The sequence below is a fragment of the Sciurus carolinensis genome, chromosome 3 (assembly GCF_902686445.1).
Source record: "Sciurus carolinensis chromosome 3, mSciCar1.2, whole genome shotgun sequence".
Classification (NCBI taxonomy): Eukaryota; Metazoa; Chordata; class Mammalia; order Rodentia; family Sciuridae; genus Sciurus; species Sciurus carolinensis.
In genome coordinates, this window is record NC_062215.1 from 183,257,581 (window position 1) to 183,274,144 (window position 16,564).

General features: G+C 57.0%; 1 protein-coding gene across 1 annotated transcript in view; it reads left to right on the forward strand.

Moving 5' to 3' along the window:
* The window catches only part of Pask (PAS domain containing serine/threonine kinase), a 39,535-nt gene that overhangs the window by 13,380 nt on the left and 9,591 nt on the right, over nucleotides 1–16,564 (forward strand). Inside the window, 6 exon segments of the mRNA XM_047542648.1 lie at nucleotides 1,255–1,515; nucleotides 1,921–2,071; nucleotides 2,930–3,074; nucleotides 7,910–9,852; nucleotides 13,432–13,613; nucleotides 13,799–13,966. Coding sequence (XP_047398604.1) covers nucleotides 1,255–1,515; nucleotides 1,921–2,071; nucleotides 2,930–3,074; nucleotides 7,910–9,852; nucleotides 13,432–13,613; nucleotides 13,799–13,966 — 2,850 coding nt within the window.

The window sequence follows — 16,564 nt, forward strand, 5'->3', positions numbered from 1 at the left end:
CTGAACTCAGCCTCTGAACCGCCTTTTGCTACATCAGATCTCCAGCTGTAGGAAGAGCCCCTGTCCCTAATCTGTGCTCACTGCTCCTCTGCTCAGAGGCAGTGATCCCGCGGGCTTCAGGGCCAGCAGAGGTGTCTGCCTGTCCACACCTGCTCATAGCCCTCTTCCCTGGAGCACACCCTGGAGATGCAAGGCAGAGGGCACAGGCCTTCTGTGTGCGTTCTTACTCCAAGTGAGCCACCCTGTCCCTCAGGAGCGGACAGGGATGTGCCTGTGGCCAACGGAGAGGGGCCTTGCACTCCTTTTTCTTTGCAGGGCTCGCAGGGGCCTGGGTCAGTGGAGGATGGGCAGAACCCAGTGCTAGTCTTGGCTTTGTGGGCCTGTGCTGAGCTCCGAACTTGGGTCAGGGTGCTGTACTTGTGACATAGGTGCCTCCTGTCTCCCACATGACAGCTGCAGGTCTCGAGTCTTATAGGGTGGGTGCTTAAGCAGAGGGTGGAGGCAAAGACCTGGGTCCAGCTTACCATCCTGAAGCCCCAGAGGGAGTGGACTGTGAAGTGTTTGGTTCGGAACACGGTGTTAGTTGAGAGACTGGACTCTTTGGGCGTGGTGATCCCAGTGACTCAGGAGGCAGAGGCAGGAGGCAAGTTGGAGGCCAGCCTCAGCAATTTAGTGGGACTGTCTCCAAAGAAGAACAAGATTGAAAAGGTCTGGAATGTAGCTCGGTGTTGAAGTACCCTTGAGTTCAATCTCTAATACAAAGAAAGAAAGTAAAGGGAGAGTGGGCTCTGAAGTATCTGGTGGGGACCTGGGGACACTGGCCCGCAGGTGGAGTGTGACACATGTACTTGCTTGTGTGGCAGAGGGTGGAGCTGAGAAGGCTGGGTGGGGATGGTCGGAACCCAGAGTCCGTGGCAGCAGGAAGCTGGGCCCAGGAGAAGTGGACTCCCAGCTCTTGCTCCACAGACAGAGTGTGGGTGCCACAGCTGACCAGCCCAAGCCCTGGTCCCCTCACTTGCCCACGCCTTGGTCCGCTCACTAGGCCTTTCTTGAGTGCCCTGGTGTGTGTCATGCCCAGGGCACTCTGGATTGAGTCTTTGGTGTCCGCTGCTGCTGTTCCCTGGGTAGGATGGGGCTGGGGGCAGTGGTGTGGGTGTGCGGGTTCCTGTACCTCCTGGGTGGGTCTTGCAGCAGAGCATCTCTGCTGCAGTACCACGCATGGCCGCTGTGCTGAGCCTGGCACCTCTTCTGCAGAGTCTGAAGATCCAGAGGTCTGTCGGCAGAGCCAGGGATGGCACCACCTTCCCTCTGAGCTTGAAGCTGAAGGCCAAGCCCAGCAGCCAGGATGTGGCCAGGGTCCAGGAGGCCCCTGAGTCAGACTACTGGGCCTCAGTCTGGGTGTTCTGCACCATCAGCGGGCTTGTCACGCTCCTGCCAGACGGTACCATCTATGGCATCAACCACAGCTTTGCCCTGGCGCTGTTTGGCTACGGAAGGACAGAGCTTCTGGGCAAGGTGGGCTTGTCTGGGCTGTGGGCGTCCTGCCTGCTCGGGGGTTCCTGTGCATGGTGGCAGGCCCCCATGCATGGGGCGGTAGCTCACAAGTCTACCTGGGAGGGGCCTCAGGCGGAGGACCTTGCTGATGGCCACCGGTTCATTTCCCTTGGCTGTCTCCAGAGTCAGCTGGGGGAGGAGTGCTGTTCCCAGTGACCTGATCTGCTGATTGGGCCAGTCCAGGTCACAACTGCAGGGGCTTCACACTGGCAAAGTCTGAAAACTTGACCCTAGTTCTTTCCTGACCTCAGGGAGGGACTGTCCAGAGACTTGCTCCAGTTGTTTTCCTTTCAACCCCAGCAGGACAGGTCTAGGGAGCAGAATGAGTCCTCCCAGCTCTTGAAATACTGCTCTTTTGCTTCCCAGAATATCACTTTCTTGATTCCTGGTTTCTACCACTACATGGCCCTTGCATGTGACAGCTCTTCACAGCTGCCGGACCTGGCTGGCTGCTTGGACGTCCACAGCGAGAGTGGTCCTGGGCAGATGAGCTGGCACGCAGCCACTGGAGCCCAGGGTGAGCAAGGCCTTCCTTTCCCAGGTCGCCCTGCTGGCCCACCCCCCTGGGGCCATGCCAGAGAGGGAGGGGCAGCACCCCAGGGGCTCAGGGGTGGGGGGGTGCTGGCACTGACGGGGGGCATTGGGTCCTGCTTCAGTGTTGGTCTCTCAGGCCTTCTGTTCCCCAGGAGTAGGGCAGGGTGTGGGGGCTGTTCTTACAAATGTGTCAGATTCAGGAAACTGGACAGAAGGTCTCCAGGAAGACCACAGGCGTGCCCTGAGACTGGCCACAGTCTTGCCTTCTTGGAGGCAACAAGTTCATGTAGCTCAGGATTGAATTGATGTGTCTATCCTGTTTATTCCTAAGTTAAATATTCCTAGCATATTTGTCGATTTTGGAATGTTTATCCCCCTAGTTTTAACTTGGCACTTTAAAACGTTTCAACAAATATTCCTGAGCTGCTGTGTGTGAACAGTCTTAGCCTGGTGGACTGTGGAGAGAAAGCTCCCAGCTTCCTGTGCCAACCTGCTCTGGCTCAGGACCTGGGAGGGGTGGGGTCTGTGACGGGGCCCCACCATGCTTAGTCAAGCTCTGCCCCAGAGTTCCTCGGGTGTGGTTCTAGAGGGGGTCCAAGGATCCAGGTGATGTGGAGTGGGGGATGCTGGGTGGGGCCTCTGCTGTCCAGTGGGAAGGAGCAGAGGTGACAATATGAAGGTCAGGTGTTAGCAGGACGTGCAGTGTGCCTTGTGCTGGGCCGTGGCCTTTGTGGGTGGTGCTCCCTGGGGTGTGTCCTGCATGTGGTGGGCACAGGTTGCGAAGCAGCTCCTGCAGCAAGTGCGTGGAGTAGGGAGCAGGCCTTCCTGATTTTGCTCTCAGATCCAAAGGTGAACGGGATACTTGCCGGTGACCACCTGCTGCCACAAGATGAGACCCTGAAGCTGGCGAGAAGCCAAGATGCAGCTCAGATGCAGCAGGAAGTGCGAGCCCAGCTCCCTTCCTCCCCATCAGAGCCCTTGCTGGGGTGAGTGTGGGTGGAAGGTGCAGGTGGGTGGAGGGTCCCCTGCACCCCAGCACCTACTGTGTCCACACAGTGACAGCTGTCTCCCGGGTTGCCCTGCTGAGCCCTCAGCCTTGGGGCAGGGTCCCATGATGCCATCTCATCCTGTGGGCTGTCCGGTCAGGGATGTGCAGGTAGAATTGGAGACCTGAGGCTGACCTGACCTGAGGGGTGTGGAAATCATATGAAGCTGTTTCCTTTGTACGTTTTTAAGTGACGTGTCCTATGTGGAGTGAAGGATGTTTACGTTAGATGACTTGGGTAAACAGGAATAAAAGCTCATCGACTCTGCTTCTGCAGTCCTTTGTGTTCAGTATGTTGGTGTTTTAAACCAGTTTTCTTCTTTTTAAAAACCTTTCTTTTTTGGTACTGGGCATTGAACCCAGGGCACTCTGTCCCTAGGCTTCATCCCCCGTCTCTTTTATTTATTTCTTATTTTGCTGGTCTTGCTAAATTGTCCAGACTGGCCTCACATGAGGGCTCCTCTGGCCTCGGCCCCCAGGTGGCTGGGATGAAAGGTGTGTACCACATGTCCTGTGCGAAGTCCTGTCTTAGGCACCGCATCCAGGAGGGGCCTGAGCCTCAGGGGCGTCTTTTCTGTCCCCTGGGTCCCCTGCTCGGCGCTCTCGCCACCTGGGTTGGAGCAGGTCAGAGTTCCCGTCCTTGGACCTGAGCTGTGCTGTCCCTCTGTCTGCCGTCTTTCATTCATCATTCTGTGAGATGGAGCCGAACTACCGTGTTCTCCCGCCTCCCTGCACTATTTTGAGAGCCTGTGAATGTGTTTCAAGTACAGAGCAGGGATGACAGGTGGCCCCTCCTTGGCCCTCTCCAGACCTGCCTGCTCCCACTCTGGAGGACAGCGTTTAGACCTCCCTGCTGTGTGGTGTGTGTGTGTGCCTGTGCGTCTGTTTGCCGCACCTGGTCCTGGTTGGGTGTGCCTGTGCTGCTGACTGTCTTCCCGCGCAGCATCTCCTAGAGGAGACCCCGACGGCGCCTGTGGCTCCTTCCCCAATGTCAGTGTCAGGGTGTCCCTCCCTCCTGGCTCAGGTCCACTTTGGGTGGCTTGAGAAATGTGCCTGGGGGCTCTCGGTGTCCTGTGCTGCTCTGTGTGCCAGGGGGGTGTGCCTGGGGGCTCTGTGTGCCAGGGAAGGTGTGCCCTGTGGCTCCCTGTGCCCTGTGCTCCTGTGTGCCAGGGGAGGTGTGCCCCGTGGCTCTCTGTGCCCTGTGCTCCTCTGTGTGCCAGGGAAGGTGTGCCCCATGGCTCTCTGTGCCCTGTGCTCCTGTGTGCCAGGGGAGGTGTGCCCCGTGGCTCTCTGTGCCCTGTGCTCCTGTGTGCCAGGGGAGGTGTGCCCTGTGGCTCCCTGTGCCCTGTGCTCCTGTGTGCCAGGGGAGGTGTGCCTGGGAGCTCTCTGTGCCCTGTGCTCCTCTGTGTGCCAGGGGAGGTGTGCCCTGTGGCTCTCTGTGCCCTGTGCTCCTCTGTGTGCCAGGGGAGGTGTGCCCTGTGGCTCTCTGTGCCCTGTGCTCCTCTGTGTGCCAGGGGAGGTGTGCCCTGTGGCTCTCTGTGCCCTGTGCTCCTCTGTGTGCCAGGGGAGGTGTGCCCTGTGGCTCTCTGTGCCCTGTGCTCCTGTGTGCCAGGGGAGGTGTGCCCTGTGGCTCCCTGTGCCCTGTGCTCCTGTGTGCCAGGGGAGGTGTGCCTGGGAGCTCTCTGTGCCCTGTGCTCCTCTGTGTGCCAGGGGAGGTGTGCCCTGTGGCTCTCTGTGCCCTGTGCTCCTGTGTGCCAGGGGATGTGTGCCCCGTGGCTCTCTGTGCCCTGTGCTCCTCTGTGTGCCAGGGGAGGTGTGCCTGGGAGCTCTCTGTGCCCTGTGCTCCTCTGTGGGCCAGGGGAGGTGTGCCCTGTGGCTCTCTGTGCCCTGTGCTCCTGTGTGTGCCAGGGGAGGTGTGCCCTGTGGCTCTCTGTGCCCTGTGCTCCTCTGTGTGCCAGGGGAGGTGTGCCCTGTGGCTCTCTGTGCCCTGTGCTCCTGTGTGTGCCAGGGGAGGTGTGCCCTGTGGCTCTCTGTGCCCTGTGCTCCTGTGTGTGCCAGGGGAGGTGTGCCCTGTGGCTCTCTGTGCCCTGTGCTCCTCTGTGTGCCAGGGGAGGTGTGCCCTGTGGCTCTCTGTGCCCTGTGCTCCTCTGTGTGCCAGGGGAGGTGTGCCCTGTGGCTCTCTGTGCCCTGTGCTCCTCTGTGTGCCAGGGGAGGTGTGCCCTGTGGCTCTCTGTGCCCTGTGCTCCTGTGTGCCAGGGGAGGTGTGCCCTGTGGCTCCCTGTGCCCTGTGCTCCTCTGTGTGCCAGGGGAGGTGTGCCCTGTGGCTCTCTGTGCCCTGTGCTCCTCTGTGTGCCAGGGAAGGTGTGCCCTGTGGCTCTCTGTGCCCTGCGCTCCTCTGTGTGCCAGGGGAGGTGTGCCCTGTGGCTCTCTGTGCCCTGTGCTCCTGTGTGCCAGGGGAGGTGTGCCCTGTGGCTCTCTGTGCCCTGTGCTCCTCTGTGTGCCAGGGGAGGTGTGCCCTGTGGCTCTCTGTGCCCTGTGCTGCTCTGTGGGCCAGGGGAGCTGGGAGCTGGAATGATTGGCTGGTGCTGGTCAATTGCCCAGGCGTGGCCAGGCTGCTCCCTCATGCCAGCTACCAGTGTGTCGTTCTAGGAACTGGGTGTTCAGTGGGCGCATGGAGACCAGGGCAGAGTGTGTCTTGTCTCCTGGGTCTGTGTTGTCAGAGAGGAAGTTCCATGGCATTAACTGAGTCCTGTATCTTCCTTTGGGTCCTGAGTTTTTGCAGTTGTTGTTTGTGGTGTTCACAGGAGACCAAGGTCCCCTCACTGGGCCAGGCCTCACCCAGGGAAGCGAGAGCTCAGCTCACACCCATCACTTGTGCAGTGCAGAGCAGTCCACTGTTTCATTCAGTCACTCACTCCCTTGTCCATTTGTTCAGCAGGTGAACAAGCTAGTGTTGAGGGCTCCTCCGTAAGACTGGTCTAGTCAGGAGGAAGAGCTCCTGTGGCAAGAGTTTCGGGTTGGAGGCATGGAGGGAGGTGGGGCAGGATGCACGTCCTGGGGTGCACAGGGCTTCCTCTGCCGCCTCAGGTCCCAGGGTTAGGGCTCAGTCTTAGCTGCTCTAGTGAATTGATGCTGTTGCTGAGGTGTTCTTCTGACAGGCAGAGGCTCAGAAGGACTTTACAGAAAGTGACCAGACAGTGCCTCCATAGTGGCAGGGCCCTGTGTCCTGCTTCAGGGCCTGTGCTCCCTGGGGTGACTGGGTGCAGGTCGCAGCAGCTCCTGCCCATGTGAACTCTGGGGGTGGGAGTTGAGGAGAGCAGGGGCCCTACTCCCCAAGACTCCATGGCAGCCAGGCCCCTTGCTCCAGACCCAAGTGGTGGCAGTGCGCAGCCCCCAGGGCGGCTGGGGAATGCCTTCTGCTCTCGTGCTGGCACTTAGGGACTCTGCAGGCTCACAGCTAACCCACCTCTTGTAATCACAAGTCCCCAACATGGTTATTTTTCACTAAACTTGATGCTGAAACGTTTGATTGTCAGACCAGCCCTGAGCTGATGGGCAGCCATCGGGGGTTCCTGCTTCCCCACAGTGGGGTGTTCAGAGGCCTCACTGCCATGTCCATGGTCTTCAGAGTCCTTTCAAGTGACCAGTGACCTTTCTGAAATTCAAGAGCACGTCTGGCCCAGGGGTTTTGGATAGAATGGCTGTGTAAAGGGTGATCAAGAGAGAAAAGTGGACCCTGGAGGCCACGCATGGTCAGCAGAGATCCCAAGGGGGTGAGTGAAAGTACAGAGCTGCCCTGAGGCCCTGGTGTCCTGACTCTTGAGCACCACACCCAGAGGCTGCCCACACTCCTTGGCAGGGGTCAGGGAGACCCTCCTGATATGAATTCCTGCTTTGCTGGCCCTGCAGGAGGGTGTGTGGTCCCCTGAGCCATACGAGGTTCATCTCTGGGCGTGCAGCACATGGACAGAGAGGGCGGGGAGTGGGGTGGATGGACCCCTCTCTGCAGACCACCATTCCCCACTCCCACAGGACACCTCCTTCTCCGAGCCCTGCTCATAATGCCCTTCTGCTGCACTGTCCTGATGCTGGACTTGGCCTCCTCTGTCAGCTGGATCCCTGGTGCAGGTTTGCAGATGTGAATCTGCCTCTGTGCCCTGCAGTGCATGGCCCTGTGTGGCACAGCTGGTGCCTGCCAGCCCGGGCTGGCACGGGTAGGGGCTTGCAGCTGGTTGTGTGGTTGGCCTGCAAGGGCCCTGTGCTCTGGGGCTCCGTGTCTGATCCGCCACTTGCAGCAGGCACTTCGGGGCATTTCTCCTTGCTCTTCACCTTCCCTTCTGCACATTGGCCAGCCCTGACCATCTCCCCAGCTGACCGTAGGGTGATGACATTCCTAGCTGGTCAGCTGCGGGTGTTTGCCTGACCCCTTGGTCTGTGCCTTGCAGCAGCTGCTAGGGTGGTCTGCCTTCAGTGTGGCTGGGGTGAGCTTCACACCTGGAGTGGGCTGCCCGGCCACTGGGCTACCTGCTCCATGTACAGGCTGACCCCAGCCCCAGTCTGTGTCCCTGCACTTGGGTGTTGTGCTATCTTTGATAAAGCCTTGTTAAACGAGGATTTATCTGGACAGTATTTGAGAGTAGGTGTTTATATACTGAACAGTTCAGCCTTTTTTCTTGTGAATTTTGTGGTGTCAAATACCTTGTGTTTAATAGAATGGTTGTTCCTATTACCTTTTCTGTGACCACTAGTGACTGACATCTGAATTCCTGTTTCCAGGGTAGACAGTATCCCTGAGGGAAGCCCGCCAGCCCACGGGGAGCAGACATCATCCACAGACCAGCAAAGTGTCCCCAAGGGAAGCCCTCCAGCCCACAGAGAACAGTTGTCACCCAGGGACCAGCAAAGTGCCCCCAAGGGAAGCCCTCCAGCCCATGGGGAACAGTCATCATCCACAGACCAAAAAAGTGTCCCTGAGGGAAGCCCTCCAGCCGACAGGGAACAGTTGTCACGCACAGACCAGCAAAGTGTCCCTGAGGGAAGCCCTCCAGCTGACAGGGAACAGTTGTCACCCACAGACCAGCAAAGTGTCCCTGAGGGAAGCCCTCCAGATGACAGGGAACAGTTGTCACCCACGGACCAGCAAAGTGTCCCTGAGGGAAGCCCTCCAGATGACAGGGAACAGTTGTCACCCATGGACCAGCAAAGTGTCCCCGAGGGAAGCCCTCCATCCCATGGGGAACAGTCGTCATCTGTGGACCAGCAAAATGTCCCCGAGGGAAGCCTGCCAGCCCTTGGGGAACAGTCGTCGTCTGTGGACCAGCAAAGTGTCCCCGAGGGAAGCCTGCCAGCCCTTGGGGAACAGTCGTCGTCTGTGGACCAGCAAAGTGTCCCCGAGGGGAGCCTGCCAGCCCATAATAAACAGTCACTGTCTGAGAACCAGCAGAGTATCTCAGAAGAAGGCCCAGTGACCCGTGGTGAATCTTCATTGCTCCAGGACCAGCAAGATGACCCAGAAGGAGGCCCACCAGCCCAAGGTGACCAGTTACTGTTCTCAGACCAGGGAAGTGCTGCTGTGGGGAAAGAAGAGCCTGCAGCAACAGAGGACCCCAGGCAGGGTCCCTGTGGAGAAAGCAGGTCTGAGCCCGTGGGTACAAAATCCGTGGGTACGGCTTCATGTGAGGATTCTGAGCCTTCAGACCCAGCTGAGGATAGGGACAGTGCCCTGTGTCTGGAGGCTCAGCAGGAGCTGGTGGGTGTCCACAGCCCTAACACTGGCAGCCTCTGGGCTGACCCCCCCAGGCTGCAGCCACACATGACGGGGCAGCTGGCAGGGGGAGGCCTCCCGACACACTGCCCTCTTTACAGGAGCGAGTGGGCCCTAGGGCAGCGAGGCCAGGGCCCGACCCCCAGCCCCTCCAGGAGGGCGGGTGTCTCCTTGGGGACGCCCACTCTGGATGAGCCCAGGCTGGGGGCACAGAACGACCGAGAAGAGCTGCAGACTTGCTTGATGAAGGAGAGGCTGCCGAAGCCTCTGGGCCACTCCTGCACTGAGCTGGTCCCAGCAGAGCACCCCTCCTCCACCCCAGTGTCCTTCTGCCACCTGGGAGGCAGAGACCTTCACAGCAGCCACCTGGGCAGCTCCTCGGCCTGCTACGCCTTGGCCACTGACCTCCCTGGAGTCCTGGAGCGGGTGGAGGTCCAGGAGGCCGATGTGAGTTCTTACTCCTGGAACCTCAAGGAACTCTTCCTTAGTGATCAGACCGGTGGCTCTCCATCTCCTTGCTCCTGTGCCACACCTGAGCCCAATGAGACGCCCTCTCCTTTAGTGGTGGGCTCTGATGAGGACGTGGGCCATCTCCACAGGCAGAGGCCAGGTATCCTGGGTGACAGGGAACTGTTGCTACTGGCCGGCACCTACTTTGACCCTGGCGAAGGCCAGCAGTTCCAGGAAAGCTGTCAAGGGCACCATCGGACAGAACCCTCTAGGATTTGTCTAGTGTCCTCTGAATATCACGAAGCTCACGGCGTGGACAGCCCAGGCTACGTTCGTTCCACACAGGATGTGAGCCCAGAGGATATGCACCCGACTGCAGAGGACCCAAGGCTGAGTCCACAGGTCACCTCCACACCTGTGGCACCCAGGGCTGCCAGCATGCAGCAGCAGATCCAGGAGGGCACCTACTCTGGGAGTTGCTACCACCGAGACGGACTGCGGCTGAGTATGTCCAGCCTGGGAGGGCCTGTGCTGGGTGTGCCCCTGAAGGCCTGTGGCTGAGTGTGTCCTGGGTAGGTGGGCTGAGTGTGTCCTGGGCATGGTTGTGGCTGAGTGTGTCCTGGGTGTGGCTGTGGCTGAGTGTGCCCTGGGAAGATGGGCTGAGTGTGTCCTGGGTGTGGCTGTGGCTGAGTGTGTCCTGGGTGTGGCTGTGGCTGAATGTGTCCTGGGTGTGGCTGTGGCTGAGTGTGTCCTGGGTCTGGCTGTGACTGAGTGTTTCCTGGGTGTGGCTGTGGCTGAGTGTGTCCTGGGTGTGGCTGTGGCTGAGTGTGTCCTGGGTGTGGCTGTGGCTGAGTGTGTCCTGGGTCTGGCTGTGGCTGAGTGTGTCCTCGGTCTGGCTGTGGCTGAGTGTGCCCTGGAAGGTGGGCTGAGTGTGTCCTGGGTGTGGCTGTGGCTGAGTGTGCCCTGGGAAGGTGGGCTGAGTGTGTCCTGGGTCTGGCTGTGGCTGAGTGTGCCCTGGAAGGTGGGCTGAGTGTGTCCTGGGTCTGGCTGTGGCTGAGTGTGCCCTGGGAAGATGGGCTGAGTGTGCCCTGGTAGGTGGGCTGAGTGTGTCCTGGGTCTGGCTGTGGCTGAGTGTGCCCTGGGAAGATGGGCTGAGTGTGCCCTGGTAGGTGGGCTGAGTGTGCCCTGGGTCTGGCTGTGGCTGAGTGTGCCCTGGAAGGTGGGCTGAGTGTGGCCGGGCCTGGGGCCTGCTGCCTCAGCATAGCTCAGCAGAGCACAAGACTCTTCGTCCTGGGTCTGCAGGCCTTTGGCTGACGGAGGACGTGCTGCTCTTGCGTGGTGACATCAGGTCGCGGCATGTGTGCCTGGGAGGGGACGCTCCTGTGCTGGTGCCACGGCCTGCCTCTCCAGCTCCTGCTGGCGCCCTGGTCGCACTGAGCTGCGAGGCGGGGCGTGTGCCTGGCAGGTCTGCGCTGCCGTCTCCCTGTGTGTGATGCTCCTCCTCCAGGGGCGCACGGCCAGGCTCTCTCCTCATCTCGGGGGTCCCTGTTCCAGCCCGTTGTTTCCACACTGCCGATTTGGTAGTGTTGATGACTGTGCTCAGTTTCCTAGATTTAAAAAAAAAAAAAGTGCCTAACACATGTTATTTGTAGAAATGTTAGAAAACAAATGAGGAAATAAAATCAGCTCTAACCAGAATCCCACCACCAGCAAGCAGACACCAGGGTTGTTTTTTAATTTTTAGAATTTGTTCTTTTCATACATGACGGTAGAATGTGCTTTGACATACCATATTTACATGGAGTACGAGTCCCATTCTTGTGGTTGCACCTGATGTGGAATCACCCTGGCCGTGTGTGCAGACGTGAACACAGGAAGGTGATGTCCGACTCCTGCTGTCTCTCCCCTCCCCTTCCCCCTCCCTTCCCTGCATTCCCCTTTGTCTAATCCAGTGCACCCCACCTACCCTACCTATTGTGTGTCAGCATCCACATATAAGAGACAACATTTGACATTTGGCTTTTGTTTTTTTTTGGGATTGGCTTTCACTTAGCATAATAATCTTCAGTTCCATCCTTACTGGCAAATGCCATGATTTCATTCTTCTTTAAGGCTGAGTAATATTCCGTTGTATATAGGTACCACATTTTCTTTATCCATTCATCTAGGTTGGTTCCATAGCTTATCTTTTGTGAGTTGAGATGCTATAAACATTGACATGACTGCATTACTGTAGTATGCTGCTTTTAAGTCCTTTGGGTATAAACCAAAGAGTGGGACAGCTGTGTCAAATGGTGGCTCCATCCCAAGTTTTCTGAGGAATCTCCATACTGCTTTCCAGAGTGGTTACACCAACTTGCAGTCCCACCAGCAATTACGAGTGTGCCTTTTTCCCCTACATCTTCGCCAACACTTTTTGTTACTTGTATTCTTGATAACAGCCATTCTGACTGGAGGGAGATGAAATCTCAGTGTAGTTTTAACTTGTATTTCTCTAATTGTTAGAGATGTTAAACATGTTTTCATACATATCTTGACCATTTGTGTTTCTTCTTCTGTGAAGTACTTGTTCAGTTCCTTAGCCCATTTATTGATTGGGTTATTTGTTTTTGTGGTGTTAAGTTTTTTGAGTTCCTCATATATCCTGGTGATTAATGCTCTATCTGAGGTGCAGGTGGCAAAGATTTTCATCCGTTCTGTAGGCTCTCTGCTTGTGATCTTGATTGTTTCCTTTGCTATGAAGAAGCTTTTTAGTTTGATACCATCCCCTTTTCCCATTTGTTGATTCTTTTTCTTTTTTTTTTTTTTAATCTAGTATCTGGGATTGAGCTCAGGGACACTTGACCACTGAGCCACATCCCCAGCTTCATTTATATTTAATTTAGAGACAAGGTCTCGCTGAGTTGCTTAATGCCTCATGTTTGCTGAGGCTGGCTTTGAACTCATGATCCTCCTGCCTCAGTGTCCCAAGCCACTGGGATTACAGGTGTGCGCCATTGTGCCTGGTTCCATTTACTGATTCTTGATTTCGCTTCTTGCGCTTTAGGAGTCTTGTTGAGGAATTCAGTTCCTGAGCCGACACGCTGGAGACTTGGGCCTACCTTTTCACCTAGTGGGTGCGGGCTCTCCAGTCTAATACCTCTTTGATTTGAGTGTCATGCGGGGTGAGAGGCGTCTCATTTCGTTGTGTTACATATGGATTTCCAGTGTTCCCAGCACCTACTCACCATGAACAGGCCGTCTTTTCTCCTGTGTGTTTTCGTGGCACCCTTTTCTAGCTTGAGGTCACTGCATGTGGGTTTGTCTGTCTCTGTTCGGTTCCACTGGTCTTCGTGTCTGTGGTAAGGTGGTCAAGGTCTGGTATCGTTATGCCTCCTCCTTCACTTGCCTTTGCTAAGGATTGCTTTGGCTATTCTGGCCTCTTATTTTTCCCAGTGAATTTCATAACTGCTTTATTTTTTCTTATGAAGAACATTGTTGGAATTTCAACAGGAATTGCATTAAGTCTGTATGGTGCTTTTGGTGGTATGACCATTTTGACAGTATCAGTTCTGCCTTACCAAGAACGTTGTCTCAGGTCTTCCCAGGGTCTTTCTTCAGAGTTCTGTCGTGTTCATTGTAGAGGTCTTTCACCTCTTCTGTTAGGTTGGTTCCCAAGTTTGTTTTTTTGAGGCTCTTGTGAATCGATGGATCCTGATTTCTCTTTGAGTTGATTCATCACTGATGTACATGAACACAGTTGGTTTAAGACATCATGTTTATGCCGATATCCTGAGGGCTTTTGGAGGCCAGGTGTGCGTGTGGGTCGACCTGGTGTGACTGTGTGACCAGGGTGCGTGTTCGCACCACGGCCTTCTGAGCCTGCCACGTTCCGGTCCTCTGCGGGCTGGTGGTCTCTGGTGCTCTCCAGGACTCCCCTTGGCTCCCCACTGCTGCAGTGGCACATTCCCGCTGCCCTCCCTGGCCTCCGGGCCCAGGAGCTGCCTGCCCTCCGCCTGGACTGCCACGTTGTGCCTGGTGTGTTCTGGGGAGGGGGCTTGGCCCTTCCGCTCCGTCAGCGAGGTCACCCCTCCCCTCGCTCCAGGCATACAGTTCGAGGTGAAGCGGGTGGAGCTCCAGGGCTCTGCGACCCTCTTCTGCTGCTGGCTGGTGAAGGACCTCCTGCAGAGCCACAGGGACGCAGCCACCAGGACCCGCCTGCTCATGGCCAGCCTGCCCAGCTCCACCCACTCCATGACCGAGCTCCCCGGACCCAGCCTCGGGGAGGTTGGTGTCTCTGCTGGCCGGGGCCTCCTGTCGGTGCTCTTTCCTGGGTGGCCGCGGGGTCTCTGGTCTCTAGGCGCAGGTCTGCCCGTGCTCGTGTGCGGGGCTGGAGGGGCTCGCAGGCCTGGGGGGCGCCGCGTGCTCCGCCTGGTGGCAGGTCCTCCCTCCCACTCCCTTTGCTTTGGCAGGTGCTCAGAGCCAAGCCCTGGTTCGAGGAGACGCCCACACCTGTGGAGCTGGCGGAGCTGGCGGCCTGCGAGGGGGCCTATTCCCACAAGTACAGCACCCTCAGCCCCCTCGGCAGCGGGGCCTTTGGGTTCGTCTGGACCGCGGTGGATAAGGAGCGGAACCAGGAGGTGTGCTGGCTCTCCACCTGGCTCGGGGCCCTCCAGGCCGCGCCCGCAGGACGCAGCCCGGCGTGTGGGGTTTCTGGGCCTGAGGAGGGCGAGCCCGGCCCGCAGCCTTGCTGCGCGCGCTTCACCCCAGGGGACTGCCTGTGGAGGGCTGTGCCTCCTCCCTGCGTGCTGAGGCCACGTCTGCTCCCCCAGCCCTACTCTCTCAGCATGGGGGACGCTCTCCTGCCCACATGCCTGCTTTTAAACCAGACTTGTACCTGGAGAATTCCCCCGCGTTACTGAGCAGGCCAGAAAGTGGACTTGAGGCTCATCTAGAGCATGGTTCCTGGCATGGCCATTCTGACCAAAGGACAGGACTTGCCCACAGCACAGAGCCATGTCGTGGCCATGGATCCCTGGCCGTGTCCTGTTGTGCCTGCAGCCCTACCCGCCTGGACAGTATGTGCTCTTGGGGTGCTGGGCACCTTTCATGTGCTTATTTGCCATCTGCTTATTTTCTTTGGTGAAGTGTCTTTGTCTTCTGCCAACTTTTAAAAAAATTGGTTTGTTTTTCCTGTTGAGTTTTTTTGTTGTTCTTCTGGGGATTGAACCCAGGGACACTTGACCAGCGAGCCATAGCCCAGCCCTTCCCTTGTTTATTTTGAGACAGGGCCTCCCTCAGTTGGCCAGGCTGGCCAGACACTTGCAGTCCTCCTGCTGCACCTCCTGAGCCCTGGGTCCTGGTGTGGCCCTGTGCCTGGCTCCTGCGGACCTTGAGACGTGGTGGTGTTTGCTGGTCAGTCCCTCGTCAGGTCCTGCTGTGCAGATGTGCTCTGCGGCTGGAGGCCCGTCTTCGTGTCCTCGACGTGCCTTTCAGAGACAGAGGTTCTGAGTTTGATAAAGCCGAGTTTGTCTGTTTCCTCTCATGGACCATGTGCTCCATGTCCTGTGTGACCCAACGTCACAAAGCCTTCCTCGTTTGTGTTTCCAGCTTCACATTTGGCCCTGTGATGTAGTTGGAGTGATTTTGCATTTGGCACAAAACATGCTGGAGGTTTATTTTGCATGTGCATGTGTCCACTGTCAGGGGCTGCCCTTTCTTCATCGGTTGTCTGAGAACTTGGTCAGGCTTCATGGACAATGCGTGTGTGGGTCCAGTGGGCCCCGCGGACTGTGGGTGTGTCCTGAGTCAAGCCTCCAACATGAGCATCGACTGCTCCACGTTCCTCTCCAGCCGGCTTTGTCTGTGTGCCCACCTTTCCATATGTTGGGTTTTTTATTCACTTATAGGTATTTTCTCCTTCCCTCTGTTACTTGGAAATGTGTTGTTTGATTTCCACGTGTTTGGGAGTTGTTCAGATCTCTTTCTAGCTCAGCACACACACTGCCCAAGCACGTACTTTGTGTCATGTTCCAGAACGTGGACCTTGGACAGGTCCTGTGTTGTGAACAGCCGTGGCCTGGCTGTTAGTGGACACACGGTTCCAGTTCCTGTGCTGTAGATCCAGGGGAGATCCAGGGGGGTGATTCTCTGTTACGTGGTGACTAGTGCTGAGCATTCGGAGGCACTGCCAGCTGTTTCCGTCCCAGAAGAGCTGCATGCCTTATGTTCCTGCCAACATGGACGGGCTGGTGTCCCCATGTCCCTGCCAGCTCTTCCTGCCGTGGGTGGGGTTGTGCCCCTGTGCAGCCAGGCTGTCATTCTCTGATGGCCTGTGATGTTGAGCTTCTTTTCATGTCCTTTTTTAAATCTATATTTTTTAGCTGTTGATGGACCTTTATTTTACTCATTTATGCACATGCAGTGCTGAGGATGGAACCCAGTGCCTCACACCTGCCAGTTGAGCACTCCACCACCGAGCCACAGCCCAGCCTCTCTTCCCATGTTCTTATTGGCCATTTGTATCTTCCTTGGAGAAATGTCTGTTCACATCCTTTGCTCATTTTAATTGGGTCATCTTTGAACCTGCAACTCTTCCCTCCTGTTCTGTGGGCTGCCTTTTCATCTTCTTGATGGTATTGCTTGAAGTGCAGATGTGTTAAGCCTGATGAGTTCGTGTGATCTGCTTCTTCACTGGTGGCTTTTGCTTCTGGCGCCACATCTGAGGGGCTCTGCCTAGCTCAAGGCCAAAAAGACTGAGCTCTGTTTCCTTCTAGGAAAGCTTTGACGTTTGTGTCTTCAGTCTACTTGGAGGTTGATCTTTGTGCGTGGAATGAGCGTGGGACCCGCCTCTGCTCTTTTCTGTGCATTTCTGCCTGGTCTCTGTTCCACAGGGGCCATGCTGTCCGCAGGCAGCGCCTGCTCAGGACCCTGCTCCAGCTTCTCTAGCTCTTCCCTGCTTCCTGTCTTCTGGGCCCTCCTCATTCCCTGGCGCACCCAGGGCTTCACTTACTGTCTGTCTCTGCAGTGGACAGTTGACTTCGTGGGGTGGGGCAGTTTCCCTCACTGACCATAGAGAAGGCCCGGCCGTGGTCCTCACCCCCAGGTTGCTCCTCCTTCTGTAAACGTGGCACTCACGAGCAGCCAGTGTTTTGTTGAGTGACAGGATCATCTTGTGCAACTTGCAGTGTTTCTTTATGGATGAGAGCTTTCTCCTGTGACAGCCACTTAGTGTGGCA